The following is a 25,958-nucleotide window of genomic DNA, read 5'->3' on the forward strand; positions in this document are numbered from 1 at the left end:
GCTTCCCCCCACCCCCCAGGCTTGGAGGTCTCTGTAAACATCCGCTAAGTTACCTTATTGTCATCTTTGAAATTTTTCCTTAAAAGTCTCCTTTACCATGATACCACTAAAAAACTGAAAAATGGTTCAGTTGTTGTTGTGTTTAGACCTTTGTCTGTCATGCTGACCAATATTGTCTCATTAATTCCTTGTACTTACTTGTCTTTCTGTCTGTATCAGTCTGTTGTCTTTTGTCTTATACTCAGATTTTAAGTTCTTTGAGGCAGGAACAGTCTCTTCTGTTTTTGTACAGGATCTAGCGCGCTGGGGACCAGGTCCGTGACTAGGGTTTCTGAGTGCTGCAGAAATGCAGATAATAAACATAAGTTATGGTCTTCCTGCAGAAATTCCTGAGAGAGGTTCTGTGGCCTGTTATGCAGGAGGTCAGAGTAGATAATCATAATGATCCCTTCTGGATTTTAAAACTATTAATTTGACCATGGAGACTTAGTAGGAGCAGTCCAGCTGATCTAGTGCCCTGACAAAGCATTTTGGAGAGGAAGAGTATGGTTTTTTTTGTATCCTGGATTAGTTACTTTCTTGAAGTGAGAGGAAGGAAAAGAGATGTCAGGAAAATGTTTTCTTATGATTAGCTAGTCATGTAGCATATGAAGACGAATCACACTATCACGAAAAGAAGTTCCTAGTGTAGAACAAAGTTCCATAATCAAGGAGCACAAATGTTCCATCAGACTTCTAGGTGGACAATCAAATCGTGAATAGCTTCTAAAGGATGCTGTTCCCAAAAACTTTCACCATTGACCTTACTTTGATAGCATTAAAATCAGTGCCAGTGGCTAACTGCTTCAAAGCTCTTCCTCCAACACGATTGTAGATCAGATGAAGACTTTAGGTAACCGATGCAGGTGACTTTTTCTTAATTTTTTTTTTTTGTGTTAAAACTTCTGTACTAAAATCCTTGCATTTTTCTTCTTACTATTGAACCCTAGTATAGTCTCTTACTTCACATGCTCTCTGTTCCTCAAGAATACTTTCTCTCCTGGTTTATATATTTTGAACTATTTTAAAATATTTTGAAATATAATGTTTTGTAGTGTTTCAGTCAAGAAGCCATTATGATTATCTGTAATTGGAATTGTTCTTTCTGAAGTTTTGAACTTATTCTGTTTCTGCTCTCCAAACTCTGTACGACTACACTATTTATTGGAAAGTAGAAATATTTAAAGCTTCCTAAATGAGCATTATGGGTTTATGCAAATCAACTATATTTGCAAAGTACAAAACTGACACTGAAGATGGCATTAAATATTGCTCTTCAGCAACTGCTTAGAAATTAGTAGTGGAAAAACTTTGTTGCACGGGTGTGGAAAGAACTACACCCACATTCCTGAGTGCTGAAAACCCAAGTAAATGACTAAGACGCTGCATAATATCAGCTTTGTTTTTTAGCTGTTTTCAATCTTCTGTTTTGAAAATTAAAATTACCACCACTGTATTCTAGGTGATTTAGAGTACATATTTCTTGGCATCTTGTGCTTTTTAATATCCTGCTTTAAGTATAGCCTAGAGCATCCCAAAGGGTCCTAGGGCATATTAGTCATCTTTGTGTTGCTGAAATGAAACCAGTGCTGGAATGAAAATGCTTCCATGACAATTTAGAGCTGTTCTGAAGAAGGAATTATGTGTGCGGAATGTAACAGCCCCCAGCTTCTCTTCTTATGCAAAAAAGCATTATGGGATTTCCAATAACTCTGGAGATTCCCATAGTTTGTCTCATCCCCATAATACCTCCAGCTGTACTTAATCTTGGCTTCTTTACACAGTACTGGCATATTTCCTCAGTAGAGTTAGAGGGAAAAGTAATTGCTGAATCACCAGTGCCACTTGCAGTAACACCTATGTATACCTTCGTAGCTTTGAACCTTGCTTAGTTTGAGATCTGATGGAATTGCAGCAAAAGCATGCTCGCTCGAGGTCGTTCTCTCTCTCTTTCATATATGTATCTGTATGTTATAAAAATAAAAATCACTGTTATTACAACAGAACTGTTATATTTTGTGTGTCATCCCTATTAAGCATAATTATTATAATCTTCCCTCTCTTTGGTATTGAAAATGTGCTGAGTAAAATTATGCTGTTTTGGATTTAGTACCGATTTTTTTAATTAGATGAGGTGTGTTCTACTTGTACATTAAATTCTGCATTGAAAAGTATTTGGTTTGATATCGAATATATATTTTAATTTGACTTTCTTTAGGTGTTTTTGTTTTTGGTAATGCAATGTGATACATGATATGCAACTTAAGTTCCTTTTAAATAACTATCTTTAATGCTTCACAAAGTTGGTCAGTATGAGAGATCAGGTTCTTTTTAAGAACATAAGAACAGCCATACTGGGTCAGACCAAAGGTCCATCTAGCCTAGTATCCTGTCTTCCAACAGTGGCCGATGCCAGGTACCCCAAAGGGAATGAACAGAACAGGTAATCAATCATCAAGTGATCCATTCCCTGTCGCCCATTCCCTGCTTCTGGCAAATAGACCCCATCCCTGCCCATCCTGGCTAATAGCCATTGATGGACCTATCCTAGGAGTTATCTAGTTTTGTTGTTGTTGTTGTTTTGTTTTTCTTTATAAACCCTGTTATAGTCTTGGCCTTCACAACATCCTCTGGCATGGAGTTCCACTGGTTGACTGTGCATTGTGTGGAAAAATACTTCCTTTTGTTTGTTTGAAACCTGCTGCCTATTAATTTCATTTGGTGACCCCCTGTCGTGTTAAGAGAAGGTATAAATAACACTTCCTTACTTACGTTCTCTACACCAGTCATGATTTTTAGACCTCTGTCATGTTCCCCCCTTTGTCATCTCTTTCCAAGCTGAAAAGTTCCAGTTTTATTAATCTCTCCTCAGACGGCAGCTGTTCCATACACCCAAATCATTTTTGTTGCCCTTTTTTGAATCTTTTCCAATTCCAATGCATCTTTTTGAGATCACATCTGCACACAGTATTCATGGATTTATATAGAGGCAATATGATATTTTCTGTCTTATTATCTATCCCTTTCTTAATGATTCTCAACAGTCTGTTCGCTTTTTTGACGGCTGCTGCACATTGAGTGGATGTTTTCAGAGAACTATCCACAATGACTCCAAGATCTTTCTTGAGTTGTAACAGCTAATTTAGACCCCATCATTTTCTACATATAGTTGGGATTATGTTTCCAATGTGCATTACTTTGCATTTATCAATATTGAATTTCATCTGCCATTTTGTTGCCTAGTCACCCAGTTTTGAGAGATCCTTTTTGTAGCTCTTCACAGTCTACCTGGAACGTAACTTTTATATCGTCTGCAAATTTTGCCACTTCACTGTTTGCCCCTTTTCCCAGATCATTTATGAGTATGTTAGATAGCACTGGGCCCAGTACTGTCCCTTGGAGCCAATTTGGATCTGTTTTGGATGATTGGATCTGTTTTCCAATCTGTCTGACTCTATCCTCCCCCCCACACCCTCCGAGGAGGGGAGAATGCAATTGTTGGTGCAACGTATAGAGTACACTTATTTCTGAATCGCAACTTTCCTAGTCGAGATTCATGTAGCTTACGGTCATTGAAATGAGATGAAGTGACTTCTCAAGCATATCCACTCAGACATGTATTTTGCGATAGTTAAAGCAACAACAAAAACAACAAATAATCTTTTTTTTGGTTCAGTCATTTGTACACTTTATTAAAAAGGGAGGTTTTTAAAAATCAAGTTAGCTATTTAAAAAAATTGTCATGTCAGAAGGAGGAATAAAACCACCTAACTTTGATATGGGATTTTCATGTTATGACAACTGTGGCCTACGAAAGCAGTGCTGAAAATCCTAAGGGGTTGTTTCTTTGGAGAAGATGGCTGAGCTAAGCCATCAGAATTTATGGTTACATTTTTAATGGAGAAATGAGGAGACCCACATGAGCTTGTGAAACTGAATGAATGATGATTGCTGGTGCTCATCTACCTTTTAAACATGAGGCTGGGATGGTTTTGAGTATTTGTGTGAGAAGTAAACAGAGAATTCAAGCTGAGGATTGAAGGAGAACACTTCTCTTCAGGTGTGTGCTTGGGAAACTGATTCTGTCACACATCAGTCTCATGAAATTGAAAAGAACAGCAAGGACAAAAGATAGACATACAATATGCCAGTCACATAAAAAATTGGTTATTTGTAGTAGCTATTCTTTGTCTAATATTTGAGTGGGTGATATAAAAGAAATTGAAAAACCACCTTGGGCAAACATTGCAGGCTCAGGCCTTACAGGCTAAAGCTTGTGCATGAGCTTAAATTTGAGTATGTGCAAAAGTCTTTCAGGATTGGGAGTTTAGGCCTTGAAGTAGTTGATAGGAGGAAACATGGATAAAAATTCGTACTGGCTGTAATGGGAATCTTGTGGCTAATGACCAGTGCCTCACTTTAAAATGCAGAGAAAAGAGACTTATCTTCGGTGAAGCAAAGTTCAAAAATAAATTGCCAGATATATGTGGGGGACTGTACCATACAATGTGTACGTGTCAGTAAGTGGAGTAGTGTGCACCTTTGTGGAATGAGTAGATGGTCTTCTCTAGTCTGGCTGCGCAAAATGTTCATCTAAATAAGAGTAAAAGTAGTGAGGGTGTTAAATTCTCATTCTCTATATCAGTTCAAGATGTATTAGTCAATCTTGAAGTGATCTTCCCCCTCCCTTTTAAAGATTAGTTTACACCAAGGAGGAAAATATAATCGTGGTGGGTTACCTTAAAAGGTAATTTAAGCTATCTTTATTTTCAAATATTATGGATTTTTTGAGGGTTTTTGGTTTTTTTTTTTTTTTTTTTTTTTTTTTTGAGTCTCAAGACTGCTTCGGTGTATTTAAAATTCAAGTCACAACTTAAACTATGATTAATTGGAATTCTGATGTCATAACATAACTGGACCCAGAAATGCTATGAGAGGCTGTAATATGGGTGAACAGAGCATCTGCTAAGTAACTGACAACAAGTTTTTTGTTATACTTGTGAGCTACAGTTATTATGATCATTACTAGAGTTAATTTTGACAAGCCTAAAAATCATTTAAAAAAAATTCTGTGAAAATACAACTAGCTGTCATTGTCTCAATTAAAAAAAAACAGTTAATGAGAATTACTTTTATGCCCTTGTATTCACATTTGCCTCTTCCATTTATCCGCCAGTGTCTAATGCTAGTGTTTTGCTTCTTTTTCATTTCTTTGGGTTTTTTTTGTTGCTTTTGTTTTAATGTATTGTGTTTTATATGGAACTAGTCAAAGAACCGTTACTGTATTTTATGTTTGTATCTACATTTTATTTTGCATGCTTAACGTGGCTTTGCCTGGATATTCTTTTTGGTAAGTTCAGAATTTAAAAGCAAATTGTTTTTTCTGTAGTAAAACTTGTAAATTCTGCCACCTTTTCTCCCACCTCAAGTAATCTGTCATTATTTTTGTCATACTGACATGTGCTCATGTACTGTTGTGCCTTTGTTAATTATACGTGTGTTAACACTTCTTAACATTTCCCAATTTTGTCTCAAGCTGCACTAAACAATGACTTCAGTACTAATGTGTACTAATTTGGCTTTAATCTTAAAACTAATGATAGCCAGTGGCGATTAAAGTGGTCAGTCTTAAGTGTTTTATATTACTCTGTCTGTGTACAAAAAATACCTAACAAATGCAAAAGAACCTCAGTCATAGAAAAAAAAAGCATTTTCTTGCATAGCAAGCTTAGTGGTTCATCTGCGCCTCACAGATATTTTATTGGTGTCATTTTTTTCTAGCTAGTTTTGTTAATAATCTGGTGAGAACAGTATACATACATTTGTGTTTTCTTTTACAGCAACAGCTTGCTCAGCTACAGAAGGAAAAATCAGAGATTCTGAAGAATCTGGCTTTGTATTACTTCACATTTGTTGATGTTATGGAATTTAAGGTAGGGCTTGGCAAATGCAACTCGGATCACTATTAGGATTGATTTTGCAGTAAATTATGTGTCCTATCAAATAGGTCTCTTATCAAACCTATTTTTGCAGTAGTGTATCATGTATAATGAAATAGCTGCTTTTCTAGTTTTGTGTATAATGGACTCAAAATGTGTTCGATTTCTTTGGCAATATATATTGACATAATTGTTTAAGATTTCTAAACTAAAATAAAGGATTTTTCTTTTGTAAGGACCATGTTTGTGAGCTGCTGAATACTATTGATGTTTGCCAAGTCTTCTTTGATATTGTAAGTTTCTGATTTTTACAAAATATTTTAAATAAGCTTTCAAATACCATTAGAAACTAAAAATGGTAATTACATATAGAAAAAAAGAACTATTTTTGCGTTCACTCAGTTTCTGCAAAATCCTTCACCATTTCCATACATTTACAAGTATAACTATAACTTTTCAGAATTTTATATGCTTTAGAATAGTTACAAAAGCTAGAAAATTGATATATTAACAAAAATTTTGCTAGATATTTATAGCATGGTTTTATGATTGTAGACTTGTGTATGACCTAGTCAGGCTAATTTTATTGTAAATCATGGATCTTTATTATGCCCACAACTTAACTGCTAAGGTGTTTAAGACTAGCTTACTTTTTAACAAGACCACTTTTGAGTAGTGGCTACAGTATTGTCAGCCACTAATGATACACAGCTGCGTATCTCTTGTCGCACTGATTCTACAAGTTCATTGTCTGCTGTGGAGGAATACTTGGTTAATTGTCAGCTGAAGGCTTAGAGCTGCACACACACAGTATAAGTTTTTTAAACAGTTTAATACTGGTACACAGGAATGATGATTGTGAAGCTTGTTTGAGGTCATGAAGTGGGTGGGATATTTTCCAGGGAATGCCTTACTGCTAAAAGATGAACTAGCAATTGGCTGAGCCCTTAAGGGTTAACTCGTTGTTAATGTAGCCTCACACTCTGCAAGTCAGCATGAATGGAGGGAGGGGAGACAGCCTCGCACGCACGCACGCACATACACACACACACACACACACACACGCACATCCTGTGTGTGAGAGAGAGATGCGCATTGCCCCTTTAAGTATGCTGTCCGCACTCTAAGTATATTGCCTTTTTAAGTAGATCAGTAAGTTGAGGCGGCAGCTGCTGCCAGGAAGCTTCCTGAGTCCTGTTGTGTCCTCCCCCACTACCATCCTATGGAAGATGGGGCAATTGATAGCCTGCTGGCTGGGAATGGGGAGCAGATAAGAGGGCTGCTGGTCCACCCTGGTTCCAAGCCCCCACCAGCTAACTGCAACGGGCTGCTCTTCCTGCAAGCAGTGAGCAAAGCAGGCAGCTGCCAAAGGACGTTATAAGGGAGCATTGTACAACTTTTAAACGAGCATGTTCTGTGATTGGTTAGCAACGTAACAACGTTAACTGGGATGACTTTTAAGTGAGGAGTTACTGTACACCAGTGCAGCTACACTAGTGGCTAAAATTCCAGTGTAGAAAAAGCTAAAAAAAGAAAACCCATTTCCCTTTTGGCTTCTGCCTCACCAGTCAATTAGAATTATTTGAGGCTGTCAACCAGCATGAGAACAAGGGTAATCCAGTGAGTATAGTCTACTTGGACTTTCAGAAAGCTTTGATAAAATCCCTCACCAAAGGCTCTTAAGCAAAGCAAGCAGTCATGGAATAAGCCAGAATGTCCCCTCATGGATCAGTAACTTATTAAAAGATGGGAAGCAAAGGGTAGGAATATACATGATCAGTTTTCACAATGGTGAGCAGTATATAGAGGGGTCCATCAAGAATCTGCACTGATCAACATATTCGTAAATAATATGGAAAAGAGGGTAAATTGTGAGATGGCATAATTTCCAAATGATACAACATTACTCAAAATAATTAAATCCAAAGTTGACTATGAAGCGTTGCCAAGGAATCTCACAAAACTGAATGGCTGGGAAACAAAAAGGGAGATGATATTCAGTGTTGATCAGTGCAAAATAATGCACACTGGAAAAAAGAATCCCAACTATACATACAAAATGATGGCATCTAAATTAGCTGTTACCACTCAATAAAGAGATCTGGGCATTATTGTGGATAGTTTTCTGTAAACGTCTGCTCAATATGCAGCAGCGGTCAAAAAACCTAACAGAATATTAGGAACCATTAAGGTAGATAATAAGACAAAAACATCATAATGTCACTATATCAATCCATGGTACGGCCACACCTTGAGTACTGCACACTGTTCTGGTTGCCACATCTCAAAAAAGATATATTACAATAGGAAAAGGTACAGAAAGGGCCAGCAAAAATTATTAGTGATGTGGATTTAAAAAAATGGGACTGTTCAGTTTGGAAAAGAGACAACTAGGGGGAAGGGGGAATGATAGAGGCCTATAAAATCATGAATGGTCTGGAGAAAGTGAATAGGGAAGTGTTATTTTACCCCTTCACATAATGTGAGAACTAGCAGTCACCTGTTAAAATTAATAGGCAGCAGGTTTAAAACAAACATTAGGAAGTGCATCTTCACACAATGCACAGTCAGCCTGTGGAACTCATTGCCACGGCATGTTGTGAATGTCCGAAGTATAAGTGGGTTAAAAAAAGAATTAGAGAAGTTAATGGAGGATAGGTCCATTGATGGCTGTTAGGTCAGGGACACACTCCCATACTCTGGGCGTCCCTAAGCCACCAGCTGTCAGAAGCTGGGACAGGACAACAGGGGATGATCAGGTGAAATTGCATGTTCTGTTCATTCCCTCTGAAACTTCTGGCACTCATTGCTGTCAGAAGACAGGATATGGGCTAGGTCGACCATTGGTCTGACCCAGTATGGCTGTTCTTAATTTTGGCTTTCATTCTTGACCTTTATAATGTCATTTCACTGTTTCGATAGTCATTAGTCTTTTAGGTCTGGCAAATTTGGATATATAATGTAACAAAGAGGCACAGATGAACCCCTTCAGGGGATCTTTATATGTCATTAAGAATCAAAATGGTAGTAGCCCAATTTTTGTCCTTTGCAGGCCATCTTTTAAAATGCAATAAAGTTTTATAGACAAAACACATTCACATTTTGATTGTTTTGTAATTTCAGAGAAAAATTATTTCCAGGTTTTTTCTTTCCTTACACAGCATTTAACAGGTATTCACTAACACCCTGATGCTGCAAAAACGTATGCTTATCTTCAAGCATTTTGACTTGTCCCAGTGATTTAAGTGCTTGAATTAAGCTTGTGCATAAGTGTTCAAGAAAAATAAGACCTTCCATTTTGGCATAAAAAATTAATTGATGATAATTCTTGAGTATGATTTAGGCTTTTTTCACCAATGTGTGTATATATATTAATATTTTTGCTACTGAAGGTCTTCAGAATGGGGAAAAAACCTGTAACCGTTTGTACTTTATCTCTAGACTGTAAACTTTGATTTAACAAAGAACTACCTAGATTTGATTATAACCTACACAACACTAATGATACTGCTGTCTCGAATTGAGGAAAGGAAGGCAATCATTGGATTGTACAATTATGCTCATGAAATGACGCATGGAGCAAGGTAAAAAGCCATTTTATATTTTTTAACAAATAGTATTTTTTACATGATTTTGTCTGCAGTGGGGTAAATTATTTATTGCGCTTTTTAGTGATAGAGAATATCCACGTCTTGGACAGATGATTGTGGATTATGAGAATCCTTTAAAGAAGATGATGGAGGAATTTGTACCTCACAGCAAGGTATGTTTGAATACTTTTCACAGGTTTATAGTCATTGCTGCTTGAAAGAAGCATATATGTGAAAGCAAATGTACAGGTTATAAGACTACTATTAAAAAAAAAACTACGAAATTAAATTGTTGTTTTAGCAGTTATAGGAACAGAGACAGACAATTTATAAGCTTTGCCAAATCGCCCCTCTGCCTCACAGAAGTAAAACTAAACCAAAACTGGTTATGCTTTTTGACTGTGTAATAGATAAAAACAACTTACTGTTCATTTGTAGTATGGTAGCCTAGAGGCCCCATTCAGGTTTAGTACCCCAATGTGCTGCCTTCAGACATCTTCACAGTAAGACCATAGAATTTATTATTAATTTTTTTTTAGATGAGATGGAAAAAGTGAGCTTAATCTATGGGGGGATAATTGGCTGGCAGGACCAGTGTAACTGGCTGCATAGGTGAACTAATGAACAACTTGATGCGTCCAATTTCATTTTTATTCACTCATGGATTACCGTATATACTTGTTCATAAGGGGAATCTTTTAAGTGAAAAAGGGAAGCACTAGAGAAGGGGGTCGGCTTATGAATGGGTATAGAGAGGGAACAAGGAGAAGCAGCACAGCCAGCAGAGCCAGAAGGGAAGAGGTGAGGCCAGAGTCTCTCTCCCCTTCTGGCCATGCTGCTCTTCCCCCTGGCCCCTAGAGCAGGCTGTGGCCGCCCGGCCCGCTGAAGCATGCTGTGGCTATGTCACCTGGCCCAGCCCGCTGGAACATGCTGTGGCCGTGCCGCCTGGCCTGGCCCAGCCCACTGGAGCAGGCTGCTGCCACGCTGCCCAGCCTGCTGGAGCAGCTCTAGCCAGGCCAGAGACATCCTCCCCTGACCCTCTGCAGATAAGGTGGGAAGGGATGGGATGGGGGAGAGTCTGGGGGTCCTGGGTTAGAGGTGGGTGAGGTCATGTGGGGGGTAGTCACGGGTTACTTCCTGGACCTCCAGCTCCCCTTCCCCCCCAAAAAAAATTTCCCCACCAGTTGCTGTCCCGGCCTGTCAGGGTGAGCAGCTGGCACACCAAGACACTTTTGTTTACTTAGATTTACCTCTCTGCCTACAGATGCTCGAGGTAAACAAACCATCTTGGACTACCAGTGGCTTATCCTGATGGCCCGGGAGCCAAAGTTTGCTGACCTCTGAGTTATAGGGTTGGCTTATGAACGGGTCATAAAAATTTTCCATTTTTAGTTATCCATCTTGGGGTGGGGTCGGCTTATAAATGAACGGGCTTATGATCGAGTATATATAAAATAAAAATCTTCTGCCCTTGTCTTTTCATTTTATTTTAATGTCATGTACCCTGATTCCTTGTACACCTCTACCTCGGTATAACGCTGTCCTCGGGAGCCAAAAAATCTTACCATGTTATAGGTGAAACCACATTATATTGAACTTGCTCTGATCCACCGGAGTGCACATTCCTTCCCTCCCCCAACCCTGTCCTCCACCCCCAGAGCACTGCTTTACTGCATTATATCCGAATTTCTGTTATAGCGGGTCGCGTTATATCGAGGTAGCAGTGTATTTTTAAAATAGTTTACTAGTTTTCCATTATTAAAAAAAGAGTATCTTGTTTTTTCTGTGTGAGCAACAACTGGCTTTAGTTTAATTCAAGGCTTAGTGTAGTATTTAGCCTCAAATATTTTAGTAGACAATTGTGATTATTGCAAGAATGGACATATAGTATCAAATTGTTAGAGATTAGTTAGTTTTTATGCTAGATTACATCAAGGCTTGAATGCCAGTGTTAGTCATTAGCTATTTAACTGCTGAAAATAGCAACTATTTGGCTGATTGCTATTGGAACAGAATACTGTGCTAATGAGGTAGAATAGTTTCTAACAATTGTGTCTAGATATTATTACTGTACAAGAAGACTTCAAATGAAGTACATATATTGGCTATTTGCTAAATTAAAGCATTTTGTCTTGCAGAGTTCTTCTAACTAAATATTTTTCTTACTTCCTAGTCCCTTTCAGATGCTCTAATTTCACTCCAGATGGTCTATCCCCGCAGAAATCTGTCAGCTGACCAGTGGAGGAATGCACAACTATTGAGCCTCATCAGTGCCCCGAGTACAATGCTTAATCCTGCACAGTCAGACACAGTACGACATTTTACCTTGAGTAATACAGTAGTATTAAATGAGTTTCTGTGAAATAATTTAATTGTGTGTATATATATATTTGATCTAGGATTACATATTACTAGATTTAACTGTTTAATTCGCTGTCTAGAATTCAGTTTTTCTGGGCCATTTTTGAACCAATAATCACTTTGGTAACACTTGAGTATTTATACCTGCAGTGCAGAATGGAATTAATTACCTATTTAATTGTAAGATATCCTTTGTATTAACACATACCTCTATCCCCAGTTCTTGGTAATTATCCTCTGAGGGAAAATATTGTGGATTGTATTGGATGGGGAGGGCAGGAGATAGAATTCTGTGTAGTATTTAGCATGTTGATAGGGAAACAGACGGGACTTCAGGCTCAAGATTTTTTTCAAAAGTGAGACGTGACTTCGGATGCTTACGTTTTTGGGTGCACATTTAGTAATTTGTTTAAAAAAAAAAATCAGCCCCCTTCTAGGTGTCAAGTTGAGCACTCAAAAATAGTCACCCAAAGTTACTAGTCACTGTTGAAAATCTTACCTTAGAAATATTAGTTAGATATTCTTATAAAAGGTTCTGCGTAGCTTCGTTTAATTTTCCACATTATCTTGTGCGCTGGAAATTTAATTTACTAAATTGTGTGTGGTTTTTTGAGATTATAAAAAATTGACAATTGTTTATCATTTTGCTCAAGAGACTGGCGACATAAATAAGTGTATGTCAAACTCACCAGGAATTAGAAACTGATTTTAGACTGAGTAGGCTTTTTGTACTTGAAAAGAGTTCAGTCTCTCTAAAGTATATAAGACTATTGATGCTTAAGCATCAGCTAAGCTAAAAGCAGTTTAGTAAACATAAGCAATCTTCTTTGTTCTTGATATTAGGGTAATATGTCCTGACAGGCTTTGTGAGGAAAAGCTTATTAAATTGTTGCTGTTGTGTAAAAAGCTATATTCTGTAAAATGTATTCATTAGAAATTTTTTTTACTATGTATCATTAGTTTATTACAAATTATTCTTTCAAATAGATGCCATGTGAATACCTCTCTTTGGATGCAATGGAAAAATGGATTATTTGTAAGTACAGCTTTAAGAGATTGTGCCTTTTTAATTGTTTTACTTCTATAAAGTGACTATTAACTTTTCAGAATGCTGTACTAAAGCAGTTGTATTCTGTAGAATGTGGCTTGACTAGACCCTGTAGATCCTTTCACTTATACAGTATATCGTGCTTTTGTATGTCTTCAAAAAATTAGTTTATATCATATATTACACTTGAATTTTGAGTTTCAGATTTTGTGACCATAATTTGTGTTTGAGTTATTATTAATAATAATTTAAGCAGTACCATTAATTAATTCATACCAATGACATTTTGATTATTCATTGCTGTACTAGAAAATAAGGTGCATATACTGTCACACTATCTAGAGTGGCTCACAACTGAGAGTGCCAATCTAAGGTCAGACTGTCAGAAAACAGGACCAACACCCCAAACTGGTGGTATATTCTATAATTAGATTTCACCAAACCCGCAACAAATGTGAACTCCTTGAGCACTATATCAGTCTTACTGTGGAGTCACAGACAATCCCCTTAAGCTCCCCTGCCCATCTTGCCACCCAGACAAACCGGACTTAGTGAATAATGGTCACATAAACTAAAAATCACACCACATCAGGTTACTCCCAATCCCAAAGGATCAATCACTTACCCCAGATCAGTTTGGTACTCTGGATGTCACATCAAAGACCATGCTGGCAGCCAATTCTCTAGTAAACTAATTTAAGATTTATTAGCTAAGAAAAGAAATGAGTTATTGATAGTTTAAAGCAGGAAAAATACATTACAAAGTTTGTAAATCCAAAATGATAGCAGAGATGTAGTAATCTGCTGATTTCCCAAAAGTCTTCCAGGGTTACCCAGAATAACTGGGGATCTTTGTCGTCTTATCCAGATATTTTACTCTGTTAGAATCCAAGCAGTCCAGAGATGAAGAATCATTCCTCTGAATCAGTATTTGTATTTTCTTTCCTCAGATAACACTCTGACAAGTGTTTTTACTTACTGCCTGGCTCCTTGCTTTGGAATTAGCATTTCCTGTTACAGCCATTAAGTCCTTCATTAACATTTTACAAGGTTTCTCTGAGGAGTAACTTTAGTTCCAGGGTTATATGTGAGTGGAAATGTTAGTAATAGCAAACAACAATCCTTCATTAGTTTGCATGAAGTTTACACATTAAGTACATTTTCATCTTTACACTAACACACTTTTGATGTAGGGTTAATTAGTTACATGAGTATACATAGTATAATAGGATAGCAATCAACAGATTATAAATAAGTGAAGGCAATACCATTAACGTTTCTTTTGAAATAAACTATTTACACAAGTGAATTGGTCTGATTACACTACAATATCTTTTGACACTCCTTTGATTTCTTTTAGCATATGTGTGAATTAGCCTGCAGCCCTGTCCTGAGCTGACAACTGGGTAGACGATGTCACACATACAACTATACATGAAATCAGTATATTTAAAAACTATTGGTTTGGCAGTTGGCCACAGTAGTCCATTCAGTAGTTCAGGTTCTCATGTTGTCTTTGTATTTCTGCTCTGTGATATTTTACATCCATCTTGAATTTTCTTTTGAAGTTGGGTTTATTTTGTGCCATGGAATCCTGAATAGTGATGCTACAGCTTTGAACCTTTGGAAACTCGCTCTTCAAAGCAGTTCTTGCCTGTCTCTATTTCGAGATGAAGTTTTCCATATTCACAAAGCTGCAGAAGACTTGTTTGTGAACATAAGAGGGTATGGTATTTTCATGAATGTATTGTGATAGCAAACTGTCTTCATTGCTAATAATGGAGTTAGAAATTGTTATTCTAGCCCTGTGCTGTGTCAAGATGAGAATTATATTACAGCTTTGATTAATGGTTTTAGAATACGGAAATACTGTTGGAGGGGAAGTAGGAGGTTAGATTCTCATGTCTGTTTCATTATCATCTTTATGGTAAAAAATTAACTCTTTTATGTCAGAGCTTGTAAGTTTTTTCATGACTTGGACATGTTTGGAAGTCTTGAAATAGAAACATTCCTTTTTTTCAGAATGTATTTTTCTAATCCTTCATTGTTTAGAAAGCTACATGTATTTTAAGATCATGTTAGTAGTATTGAAAATACAATGAAATGTAGAGCTATTTTGTATAAAAAAGGCACTTTTTGAAAACATATATATACACTTTTTGATATTTTTTGATAATTTGTTCCATATATTTTTTGCCATAGGTACTCATCTTTCAGAGGTATTAGCAATGAAAAAAACAAAACAAAAGCCCCTCCGGTCCTCCAACTGTGCTTTAGTTCCTAAATTGAGCACTTGTTTGTGGATTGCTTTTAGTCCTTGTACATACATCTCTAGAGGGCTGGATCAAAACTGAGAAGTGTGTTCCAGGGATTTTGTTTAAACGTACGATTGCTTGAACAGTTGGTTAGAAAATTATGCATCTACCTGTTAGATGAAAGTTCTGCATGCAGATTTTCAGTATTTACAACATTTAGGCTACACTACAGCTCAAGTCGGTATAAACTGTGTTACTCAGAAGGGTGAATATGCCACCCCCCTTAGCGATGCATATTACTCTGACCTTGGGAAAGCTGCCCCCAATATAGCTACTGCTGCTAATAGGAGTAGGTCAACAGGAGAGCTCTCTCATTGGCTTAGAGCATCTGAACTGCTGCTGTAAACTTTGTAGTGTAGCCATAGCCTTAGCGTAAATCATAGACTGCTTCTTTTCAGTGCATGAACTGAAGGATTCCTATTCTGAGTTTTGTGTTCTTTATTTTCATGTCAATTCAGACATGATTTGGCAGCTGATCTGTCAAGCAGCAAGAGTTAATGTAACTGTATTCTGTGGGTTTTCAAAAGGTGTCAGAGGGTCACGATCACCATGCCTTATCCATATTAATAAACGGGAGAGATTCTGGTGGTGGTGTGGGGGGGAAGGGGTAGAGGAAGAAGAATCTGTGTTATCTGAAAGCTACAGCTATCTGCAACAGTTTTTGCAAGATCAACCACTAAAATATTGAAATTCAGTATTTCGCAGTGAGGAAGGAAGCATCACGATACATTTTAATGATTTCTAAAGGTCTGTCAAATAATCAAGTGTAAAAAATATAAATATAAAATATGTAGAAACACAGGAAATTGAGATCTCGATCAAGGATAGGTATTTCCTGTTCCTGTCCAGTGGCTCATCTCATTTAACCAGAGCAAGGTAGTCTTTATCCAGGGGCTGTTTGCTAAAGGCAAATTCCCTTTGCTGTGAAACTACAGAAAGTATAGGGCCCTAGCTCTTTCTAAGGCTGTTACCAATAATTGTTGACATTTCATCTTATTTTTCTCACAGCTACAATAAACGGATTAATGACATTAGAGAGTGCAAAGAAGCTGCTGTATCACATGCGTAAGTATCTTATATAAAACCACAGTATGCTGTGATTTTTCAGACTTGAGTACTGCTTACTTTTGTAAAAAGCTTAAAACCAACAACAGTCTTAACTGGAATTTTTTTATATCATGAGTGCATTTAAATGGAACTTTATACTGAGCTATCCTGTCATACTAAGCTTATTGTTCTTGGCCTTGTTTTCTTTTTCCTGCTTGAGAGCGGTATCTTCTTGTGTACTGCTGTTTAAAAACAAACAAACCAAACCCTTACTTGAACAAAGTCTTTAAATTGACATTTTTGTGCATGAAGTTTTCCTAAATTCAGAATTGAGTTTTTCATCTTCATATTAAGTCAGATCAAAATATACACCTCTACCTCGGTATAATGCTGTCCTCGGGAGCCAAAAAATCTTACCGCGTTATAGGTGGAAACCGCGTTATATCGAACTTGATTTGATCCGCTGGAGCGTGCAGCCCCATCCCCACCGGAGTGCTGCTTTACTGCGTTATATCCAAATTCGTGTTCTATCGGGTGGCATTATATCGGGGTAGAGGTATATTTGTATTCATTATTTCATCAAGCTTCTTCAAGAGTAAAACTATTGTAAATAAAACATGGAACGTGAAGTTCTTCTTCGAGTGCTTGCTCATATCCATTCCAGTTAGGTGTGTGCGCGCCGCGTGCACATTCGTCGGAAGATTTTTACCCTAGCAACCCCCGGTGGGTTGGCTGGGTCGCCCCCTGGAGAGGTGCCGCTATGGTGCCAGATATATACCCCTGCCGACCTGACCACTCCTCAGTTCCTTCTTACCGCCCATGTCAGTTGTTGGAACAGTGGAGCGCGGCTTAGCTGTCCTCCACTTCCCTAGCTACTCCTTGTTTCTTCGCTATCTTGTTGTATATAGTTGGTTTATCTATAGTTATAGTTAGTTAGTTCTTAGATAGTGTATATAGTTTAGTGGGGTTTGGGCATTAGCCCTTTCCCCGCACCCGGTGTCGGGGCCCATGTCCGGTTCACTGGGGTTTAAACTGTGCTCGGCCTGTCATAAGCCGATGCCCACAAGCAATCCCCACGACGCGTCTCAAGTGCTTTGGGGAATCGTACATTACAGATAAGTGCCATATTTGCAAGGCATTTAAACCGAGGACAAAGAAAGACAGAGACTTTCGCCTAAAGACTCTCCTCATGGAGGCCGCTTTGAACCCTCTGTCCTCGGCACCGAGCGCGGAGCATAGCAGCGCTCCTCTGGCACCGGACCGTCCCGGTACTGCGAAGACACCGCGGCACCGGCCTTCTCCGGCACAGGGAGCTGCTCGGCACCGATCTCTCTCGCTGAAGCAGAAGAGGTTGAAGTCTTCCGCTGCCTCTGTCCCCTCGGCGCCACAGATGCAGCCTCGGTCGGACCGCCTGGCACCTGCACCTGCCGGGGCACTGACTACTGCAGTACCGTCAACTCCAGTCCCGCGAGGGCCATCGAGTCCGGTCCCTGAGAGCTCCCCGCCGAGGCTTGTGGTTGAGCTTTCGGTCCCCTCTACGCCGGAGACATTCTCCGCAGCTAGGGACCTTATTGCCATGAGGAGTCTGTCCTGCCTCAACCCCTGGCACCACCGGTGTGGGTACTACACTCTAGAGGCAAGCCAGCTATAATGAGACCTCCTTCAGTTGGCCCGGCTGACCAGCACCGATCACAATCCAGGTCCCGGCGCTGTTTGTGATCTTATAGACGATCACAATCTCGACAATCTGTCCTGTCCTGTACCGGTCGTACTCGTGGCACAGATCAATGTCTCGGCCTCCACGGTACTCTCGGTACCGCTCCCAGCACCGCGACTCTCGCAGCCGTTCATATCGTAGACCTTCAAGATCCAGGTCGACCTCCCGGCACCGTGCCGGTTGTGGTCCTGTTCTAGGCACCGGTATGACTCCAGGTACCGATCCTCAGTGCCGAGGAGATCACCGACGGAGAGACAGAGAGACCCTTACCACGGCCTCTCAGCTCCTCCCTGGCCGTCCCGGCACCCCTCTGTGTCTTCTCAGGCAGACAGTGCGTATGCCCAAGACAGGGACATGGATGTGCCCACCGCGCTATTCCACGAGCCCCAGGCTCAGGATCACGGACCTCAACAGTGAGCATTTTATGGCCCATTGCGTTCTGCCACATCAGAACACTGGGTGCCGGAAGCCACTATTAGCCACCCTCCTCCTTCTGTTTCGGAGGAGGTGTCAGTCCAGCCACAGGACTCCCAGATCCCTAGGGAGACAGAGGCTGTCCACCAGGAGGAGCCCTCAACTGACCTGCTTGTCCTGGGTATCTCCTCATCCTCCTCCCCTGACAAGGCAGTGGCCGGAACGTCGGCGGTAGGCCCTCCACCAGTCGACCTGAGGGCCCACCAGGATCTCCTCAGGCGTGTTGCGCAGAACATGAACTTGCCAGTCAAGGAGGTCCCGGAGGTAGAGGACCCAGTAGTGGACATCTTAACATCGGATGTCCCCACGAGAGTGGCCCTCCCTTTATACGGACAATCCAGGCCAATGCCAACACAATCTGGAAGTCTCCGGCCTCTGTCCCACCTGCTGTGCGCAGAGTGAAACGTAAATATATGGTGCCCTCCAAGGGCTACGAATATTTGTACGTCCATCCCCCTCATTGCTCCCTAGTTGTCCAGTCGGTCAACAAGAGGGAACGCCATGGCCAGCAGGCCCCAGCCCCGAAATCAAAAGACGCGAGGCGCATGGACTTACTGGGGCACAAAGTCTATTCCGCAGGGGCGCTCCAACTCCGCGTGGCTAATCAACAAGCCCTCCTTAGCCGCTATAATTATAATACCTGGGCGGCGGTGGACAAATTCAAGGAGTTGCTCCCGCAGGACTCCCAACAGGAATTTGTGGCCATCCTAGACGAGGGAAAAAGGGTGACTAGAAAGTCCCTCCAGGCTTCCCTGGACGCAGCGGACTCAGCGGCGAGGACTCTAGCCTCCGGGGTGACTATGAGGCATATCTCATAGCTGCAAGTCTCAGGCCTTCCCCCGGAGCTCGAACATACAATCCAGGACCTCCCCTTTGAAGGGCAAGGCCTGTTTTCAGATAAAACAGACCCTAGGCTCCAAAGCCTAAAAGACAACAGGGTGATTATGCGCTCGCTGGGCATGCATACTCCAGTGACTCAGCGCAGGCAGTTCCGCCCCCAGCCACACCGCTCTTACCCTCAGCCCAGACAGAGACAGGACTTTGCTAGAAGGCAGGATAGAACCAGTCGCCGGAGGCAGGCAGGCGACCAAGGGGGCCAGAACCAAGGTCCCCCAAACCTGCCACAGGGCAGAAACCCTCCTTTTGAAGGTGCACCCGAGGGTGTCATATGAGTATCATCAAACGATCCGTTCCCTCCTTTCTCCAACCGCCTCTCCCTTTTCCTCCTTGCGTGGTCCCGACTAATATCAGGTCGCTGGGTCTTATGCATGCTGGAATTTGGGTATCACCTCCAATTTATTTTTACGCCTCCTCTTCCACCCCCCTTCTTCGTCCCTCTTCAGGGACCCCTTCACGAGCAACTCCTCCTCCAGGAGGTGCAAATGCTCCTCGCCAAAGGAGCCATAGAGGAGGTACCAAAACACGAATGGGGCATGGGGTTTTATTTCCGATACTTCGTAATCCCCAAGGCAAAAGGGGGTCTTCGACCTATCCTGGACCTGCGAGAACTCAGCAAATACATGATAAAAGTTAAAGTTCCATATGGTATCCCTGGGGACCATCATCCCATCCCTGGAGACTGGTATGCCACCCTTGACATGAAAGATGCTCATTTTCACATCGCCATCTACCCACCTCACAGGAGATTCCTCCGATTTGTAGTGAACTGCCAACATTTTCAGTTTGCTGTCCTACCATTCAGCCTCTCTACGGCCTGAAGAGTATTCACGAAATGCATGGCTGTAGTTGCCGCTCACCTCTGCCGCCGTCGGGTACATGTTTTTCCGTATCTAGACTACTGTCTCATCTGAGGAACCTCCGAGGCACAGGTGATCCATCACTTTGGCATTGTCAAGGACCTTTTTCTACATCTAGGCCTAATGATCAATGCAGAAAAATCCACTCTGATTCCCACTCAGAGGATAGACTTCATTGGTGCCACCCTGGACTCCAACCATCGCCAGGGCCTGCTTACCGCTGCGCCGGTTCCATGCAATGGAGGTGATCATCCAGAGTCTGCAAGCCGCCCCGTTGACTTCGGTACGCACTTGCCTCAGTCTCCTGGGTCACATGGCGGCCTGCACGTTTGTGACGAAATACGCCAGACTGCGCCTCCATCCCCTCCAATCGTGGCTGAACTCAGTGTACCGACCAGGCAGGGATGCCATAGACATGATTGTCACTATTCCCCTGAGCATCCTAGGCTCCCTCGAATGGTGGCTGAGCCCCCCCGGTGTGTGCAGGGCTGCTGTTCCATCCGCCCCAGCCCTCTATGTCCCTGACGATGGACGTGTCATCTCTCGGCTGGGGTGCTCACCTCGGACATCTACGCACGCAAGGCCTTTGGTCATCTCAGGAACTGGCCTTGCACATCAATGTCTGGGAGATGAGAGCAGTTTGCCTTGCTTGCCAGGCGTTCCAACAGCACTTGCAAGGCCGTTGTGTGTCAGTATTCACCGACAACATGACAGCCATGTATTATATAAACAAACAGGGTGGGACAAGGTCCTCGACCCTTTGCCATGAGGCCTTACGACTCTGGGACTTTTGCATAGCCCACTCTATAGACCTCATAGCGTCCTTTCTCCTGGGGGTTCGGAACACTCTGGTGGATCGCCTCAGCAGATCCTTCCTTTCCCACGGGTGGTCGCTTCGCCTGACGTTATTCTTTCAGTCTTCTGGAAATGGGGATTTCCCCCTGTAGACCTCTTCGCATCCCGCGAGAACAGGAAATGCCAAATGTTCTGTTCCTTTCAAGGCCTCTCACAGGGTTCGATAGCGGATGCTTTCCTCATACTGTGGACGATTCGCCTGCTATATGCCTTTCCACCGTTCCTGCTTGTCCACAGGGTCCTACTGAAAGTACGCAGAGACAGAGCCCACTTGATCATGATCGCTCCAGCGTGGCCCAGGCAGCACTAGTACAGCATGTTGCTAGACCTGTCAGTAGCGGACCCTATCCCACTACCTCTGCACCTGGACCTGATAACTCAGGACCACGGCAAACTGCGTCACCCAGACCTACAGTCCCTCCATCTCATGGCATGGCTCCTGAGTGGTTGACCCAGTCTGAGTTGCGTTGCTCTACCCCAGTGCAACAAGTACTCCTGGGTAGCAGGAAACCTTCCGCTAGAGCAACGTATCTGGCCAAGTGGAAGCATTTCACATGCTGGTATGCAGAGCACAACGTCCTTCCCACTGAGATCCCCATCCCCACCATCTTGGACTACCTCTGGTCCCTTAAACAATAGGGCCTAGCGGTATCTTCTTTGACGGTGCACTTGGCAGCCATCTCTACCTTCCACCCAGGGGAGAATGGCCGCTCCATGTTTTCACATCCTATGATACCTCGATTCCTCAAGGGCTTGGAGCGCCTATACCCCCAAGTACGCCGCCCCACCCCAACCTGGGACCTCAATCTGGTTCTTACCAGACTTATGTCGGCTCCATTCGAGCCATTAGCAACTTGCTCCCTTCTCTACTTCTCCTGGAAAACCACTTTCCTTGTAGCCATCACATTGGCTAGACGAGTTTCTGAGCTCCAGGCTCTCATAGCTGACCCTCCGTATTACTGTCTTCCACAAAGACAAAGTGCAGTTGCGACCACACCCGGCCTTTCTCCCCAAAGTGGTATCGGCCTTCCATATTAACCAGGAGATCTTCTTTCGGGTCTTCTTCCCGAAGCCACAATCATCGCGCAGGGAGCAACAGCTGCACTCCCTTGATGTCCATAGAGCGCTCGCTTTTTATATCGAGCGGATAAAGCCCTTCCGCAGAACCCCCCCAACTCTTCGTCGCGGTAGCAGAGTGCATGAAGGGCCTTCCCATTTCCTCACAGAGGATTTCATCCTGGGTAACATCGTGCATCCGCACCTGTTACGACTTGGCTCACATTCCGTCGAGCCACCTCACTGCACACTACCAGGGCTCAAGCCTCATCTGCTGCTTTCCTGGCTCACATGCCCATCCATGAGATATGTTGTGCAGCTACCTGGTCCTCTGTGCATACCTTCGCCTCTCACTATGCCCTGGCTCAGCAGTCCAGAGATGACACAGCCTTTGGCTCCGCAGTGTTACACTCTGCGACATCTCACTCTGACCCCACCGCCTAGGTAAGGCTTGGGAATCACCTAACTGGAATGGATATGAGCAAGCACTCGAGGAAGAGAAGACGGTTACTCACCTTTGTAACTGTTGTTCTTCGAGATGTGTTGCTCATATCCATTCCAAACACGCCCTCCTTCCCCACTGTCGGAGTAACCGGCAAGAAGGAACTGAGGAGCGGTCGGGTCGGCAGGAGTATATATCCGGCGCCATGGTGTCACCACTCCAGGGGGTGACCCAGCCGACCCACTGGGAGTTGCTAGGGTAAAAATCTTCCGACGAACGTGCACGCAGCGCGCACACACCTAACTGGAATGGATATGAGCAACACATCTCGAAGAACAACAGTTACAAAGGTGAGTAACCGTCTCCTTTAATTTTTGAATAGTTGTAGCTGTGTAGAAACTTAACAGTGGCACAGGAGCACTACTATAGTTAAGGTTGTGTCATGACATGTTCAGAGATGGACCTTTCTGAGTCCTTTAAAACTGACTTGTTTTAGCTGGATTTCTGAGAAATTTGGTGTACCTCAGGAGGTGCAAGGTAAAGTTTGTGATCCAAATTTGGAGCCATTTGAGCCAGGAGTCCTGAAGATATAATTCCTGGAAAATACTAGCCATTTAATTTTTTATTTCTTTGGGGCCTAGCACTGGAGATGTGATGTGGGTCAAAATAGTCTCAATCTGTAATGTTTTACCCCGGGTAGTGCATGACACTCATTCTATATTTGGGGGACCCAAATGGAAAACTGTATTTAAGAAAATGTATATTTTATGCAATACATACACACACCAATGCCAAAAAATAGCTAGAGAGTTTCCATTCCCACAATTTTATGTTTTAAACTCAACTCTTGTAAGTGGTCTAAAATCCAAATGGCTACTCAGATTGCTGTGAAATTTGATGTGCCTCATGGTGGCTCATGATAGTATTAGTGATTCAAATTTGGGGTTATTTGACGGAGGGGTTCCAGTGTTACATCTCCCCTCCCTTCCTCTCTCCCCAAAAGCATCAGGTGCCTTGTACTGTTAAAAAGAGAGGTACTAATAACTGGATGAATCACAGACCTCTTGGTTGCTGTGATCTCACCCTTTAGTTAACACGTCTAAAGATAAATTAATCACAAGCCCCCATCTAATACAAAAGGATTTGGCTTCGAGTTACTGTAATTTGAGAGTCGTGGGTGGCAGTTTTGTTTTGGGGGGAATATAGGCAAACTATTTGGAGGGAAATATACATGATTGCTTCTTGGGAGTGGAGAGGTGTTGAGGGGGTAGAGGTGTAGGGAAATATGGGGGAGTGGTGTTGAGGTCATATGGAGAGGGAAATAAATGTGGATGGATGATAGTGGAGGTGAGAGAGGATGGGGTGTCGGGAGACATGTACAGCAGCCCCTAGCTTGGCCAGGGTACCCCATCTTCCTGCACCCTCCAGCTGTGTCATTGCACCCCTATCTTCCTGTACTCCACAGCTCTGCTAGTGTACCCTACCGTTTGCACCCCCCATGTTAACCAGTGCACCTCAACGCTCTGCCCCTCACCTGTGCCAGTTCTCCCCAGCCTCTCACTCAGCTAATGCGTCATAACCTTCTGGCATCCCAGTCATCCTTCACCCTCCGCCCCCAGCTCTCCAGTGCACCTCAGCCTGTTTGCACTGCATAGCTCTGCCTGAAGGAATTAGATATTTTTAAGAACACTTTCATAGATGTCCAAAAAGCCAGAATTCAAGAGGAAAGCCATATTGGTTAAAAAAAAAAGGTGGTTTAGAGCAGAAATGAAGGCAGCTATAAAACGTGTGTGTGAGAAAGAAAGAGAGAGACAGACAGACACACATGGAAGAAGGGTGAAGTTGATAGTAATGAATATAAATCAGATTGTAAGAACTGTAGAAAATTGATAAGAGAAGCAAAGAGACACGAGCAATCTGTGGCCAGTTGAGTTAAGGGCAAAAAGGAGTTTTTAAAGTGTATTAAGAACAAAAATAATCCTAACAATAGTATTGGTCTATTACAAGATAGAAATAGTAAAATTATTACTAATACTACAAAAAACACGGATGTTAAATATTTCTGTTCTATATTGGGGTGGGGGAGATGAGATAATCTAATCATATAACTCTTTCCATTTCACTAGTTTCTTAGGATAATGTTAAACAGCAGCTACTGAAGTAGCATCAGCTGGTCAAGGCAATTTGCATCCAAGAATGTTTTGGGTTTTTTTGGTTGGTTGGTTTTTTTCCTTTTCTTTTTAAAAAGCTGTCTGAGGAGCACACTGGACCATTAATGTTGATTTTCATTAAGTCTTGGAGACCTGGGGATGTTTCAGAAGACTATAAGAAAGCAATTTTGTGTCAATAGTTAAAAAGAGTAAACAGGATGACCTCTTTAATTTTATGCCTATCAGCCTGACATTGATCCCAGGCAAGATAATTGAGTGGCTGACACAGGAGCTGATTAATAAATATTTAAGAGAGTAATATAATAAATGTCAGTCAGCTTGGAGATGAGGAAAATATATCCTGTGAAACTAACTTGATGATTTTTTTAAGGAGATTTCAAGTTTGGTTGATAAGGTAATATTCTTAGACTTCTGTAAGGCATTTGCCCTGGTACTGCTGTGACATTCCCCAGGGTACAATCTGGACTGTTAAACCACTATGTTCCCTGTAGCCCCGGGTGCCTTTTACACTGCTTTGCTAGTGACAAGCAACCTCTCAAGGCTCTGCTCACACACAGCCATTAGCAGAGTTATGTCAGTGTTCTCCCAGCTACTCATGAACAAGGCAACGCCCACAAATACCCCAGCCTTGCATGCCAGGAATGTGTCTCTTACACTGCTCAGGACCCCTCCACTCCCAAACAGAGTAATCTCATTAAAAGTCCATCATTTCATCAAAGGGAATGATTATGTACCAGCTTTTTTAACCTGAGTAGAGATTCTTCAAACCCTTAAATCAAAACACAAAAATAATAAAAGAAGTTTATTAACTAGAGAGAGATTTTAAGTGATAAATAGTAAAGGAATAAAAGTCAGAATTGGTTACAAAAGATAAACACTCAGGCTATTTCCTAAACGTTAGTAATCTAAATAATAATAGAAAGCAAAAGGATTTCTCTCACCCAAAACTTTCAGCAGTCCATACTAACTGGAAAGCCTTCCAGTTAGGACCACTCCCCCCTAGTTCAATGATGGTTCTCTGTCTTTCAAACAGTCCTGCTACTGTGAGGAGAGGTCATATATAGGTCTTATTTTATACCCTCTTCCTCTCTTTGAGGAATACGCCATGAAACCCTACAACCAGGGGCACCTCTCCTAAGAACAGAGC

General features: G+C 41.8%; 1 protein-coding gene across 4 annotated transcripts in view; it reads left to right on the forward strand.

The window, feature by feature from the left end:
* NCKAP1 (NCK associated protein 1) overlaps nt 1-25,958 on the forward strand; it is a 124,490-nt gene that overhangs the window by 32,714 nt on the left and 65,818 nt on the right. For 2 of the 4 annotated variants that reach the window (XM_030579635.1, XM_030579637.1), the window contains 8 exons: nt 5,880-5,972; nt 6,215-6,271; nt 9,420-9,562; nt 9,651-9,741; nt 11,742-11,879; nt 12,917-12,965; nt 14,546-14,702; nt 16,301-16,357. In XM_030579635.1, coding sequence (XP_030435495.1) covers nt 5,880-5,972; nt 6,215-6,271; nt 9,420-9,562; nt 9,651-9,741; nt 11,742-11,879; nt 12,917-12,965; nt 14,546-14,702; nt 16,301-16,357 — 785 coding nt within the window. The remainder of the gene's footprint in view (nt 1-5,879; nt 5,973-6,214; nt 6,272-9,419; nt 9,563-9,650; nt 9,742-11,741; nt 11,880-12,916; nt 12,966-14,545; nt 14,703-16,300; nt 16,358-25,958) is intronic. The other 2 variants (XM_030579636.1, XM_030579638.1) reach the window with 1 other exon arrangement.

This window comes from Gopherus evgoodei, chromosome 11, assembly GCF_007399415.2.
Source record: "Gopherus evgoodei ecotype Sinaloan lineage chromosome 11, rGopEvg1_v1.p, whole genome shotgun sequence".
In the NCBI taxonomy this organism is placed as follows: Eukaryota; Metazoa; Chordata; order Testudines; family Testudinidae; genus Gopherus; species Gopherus evgoodei.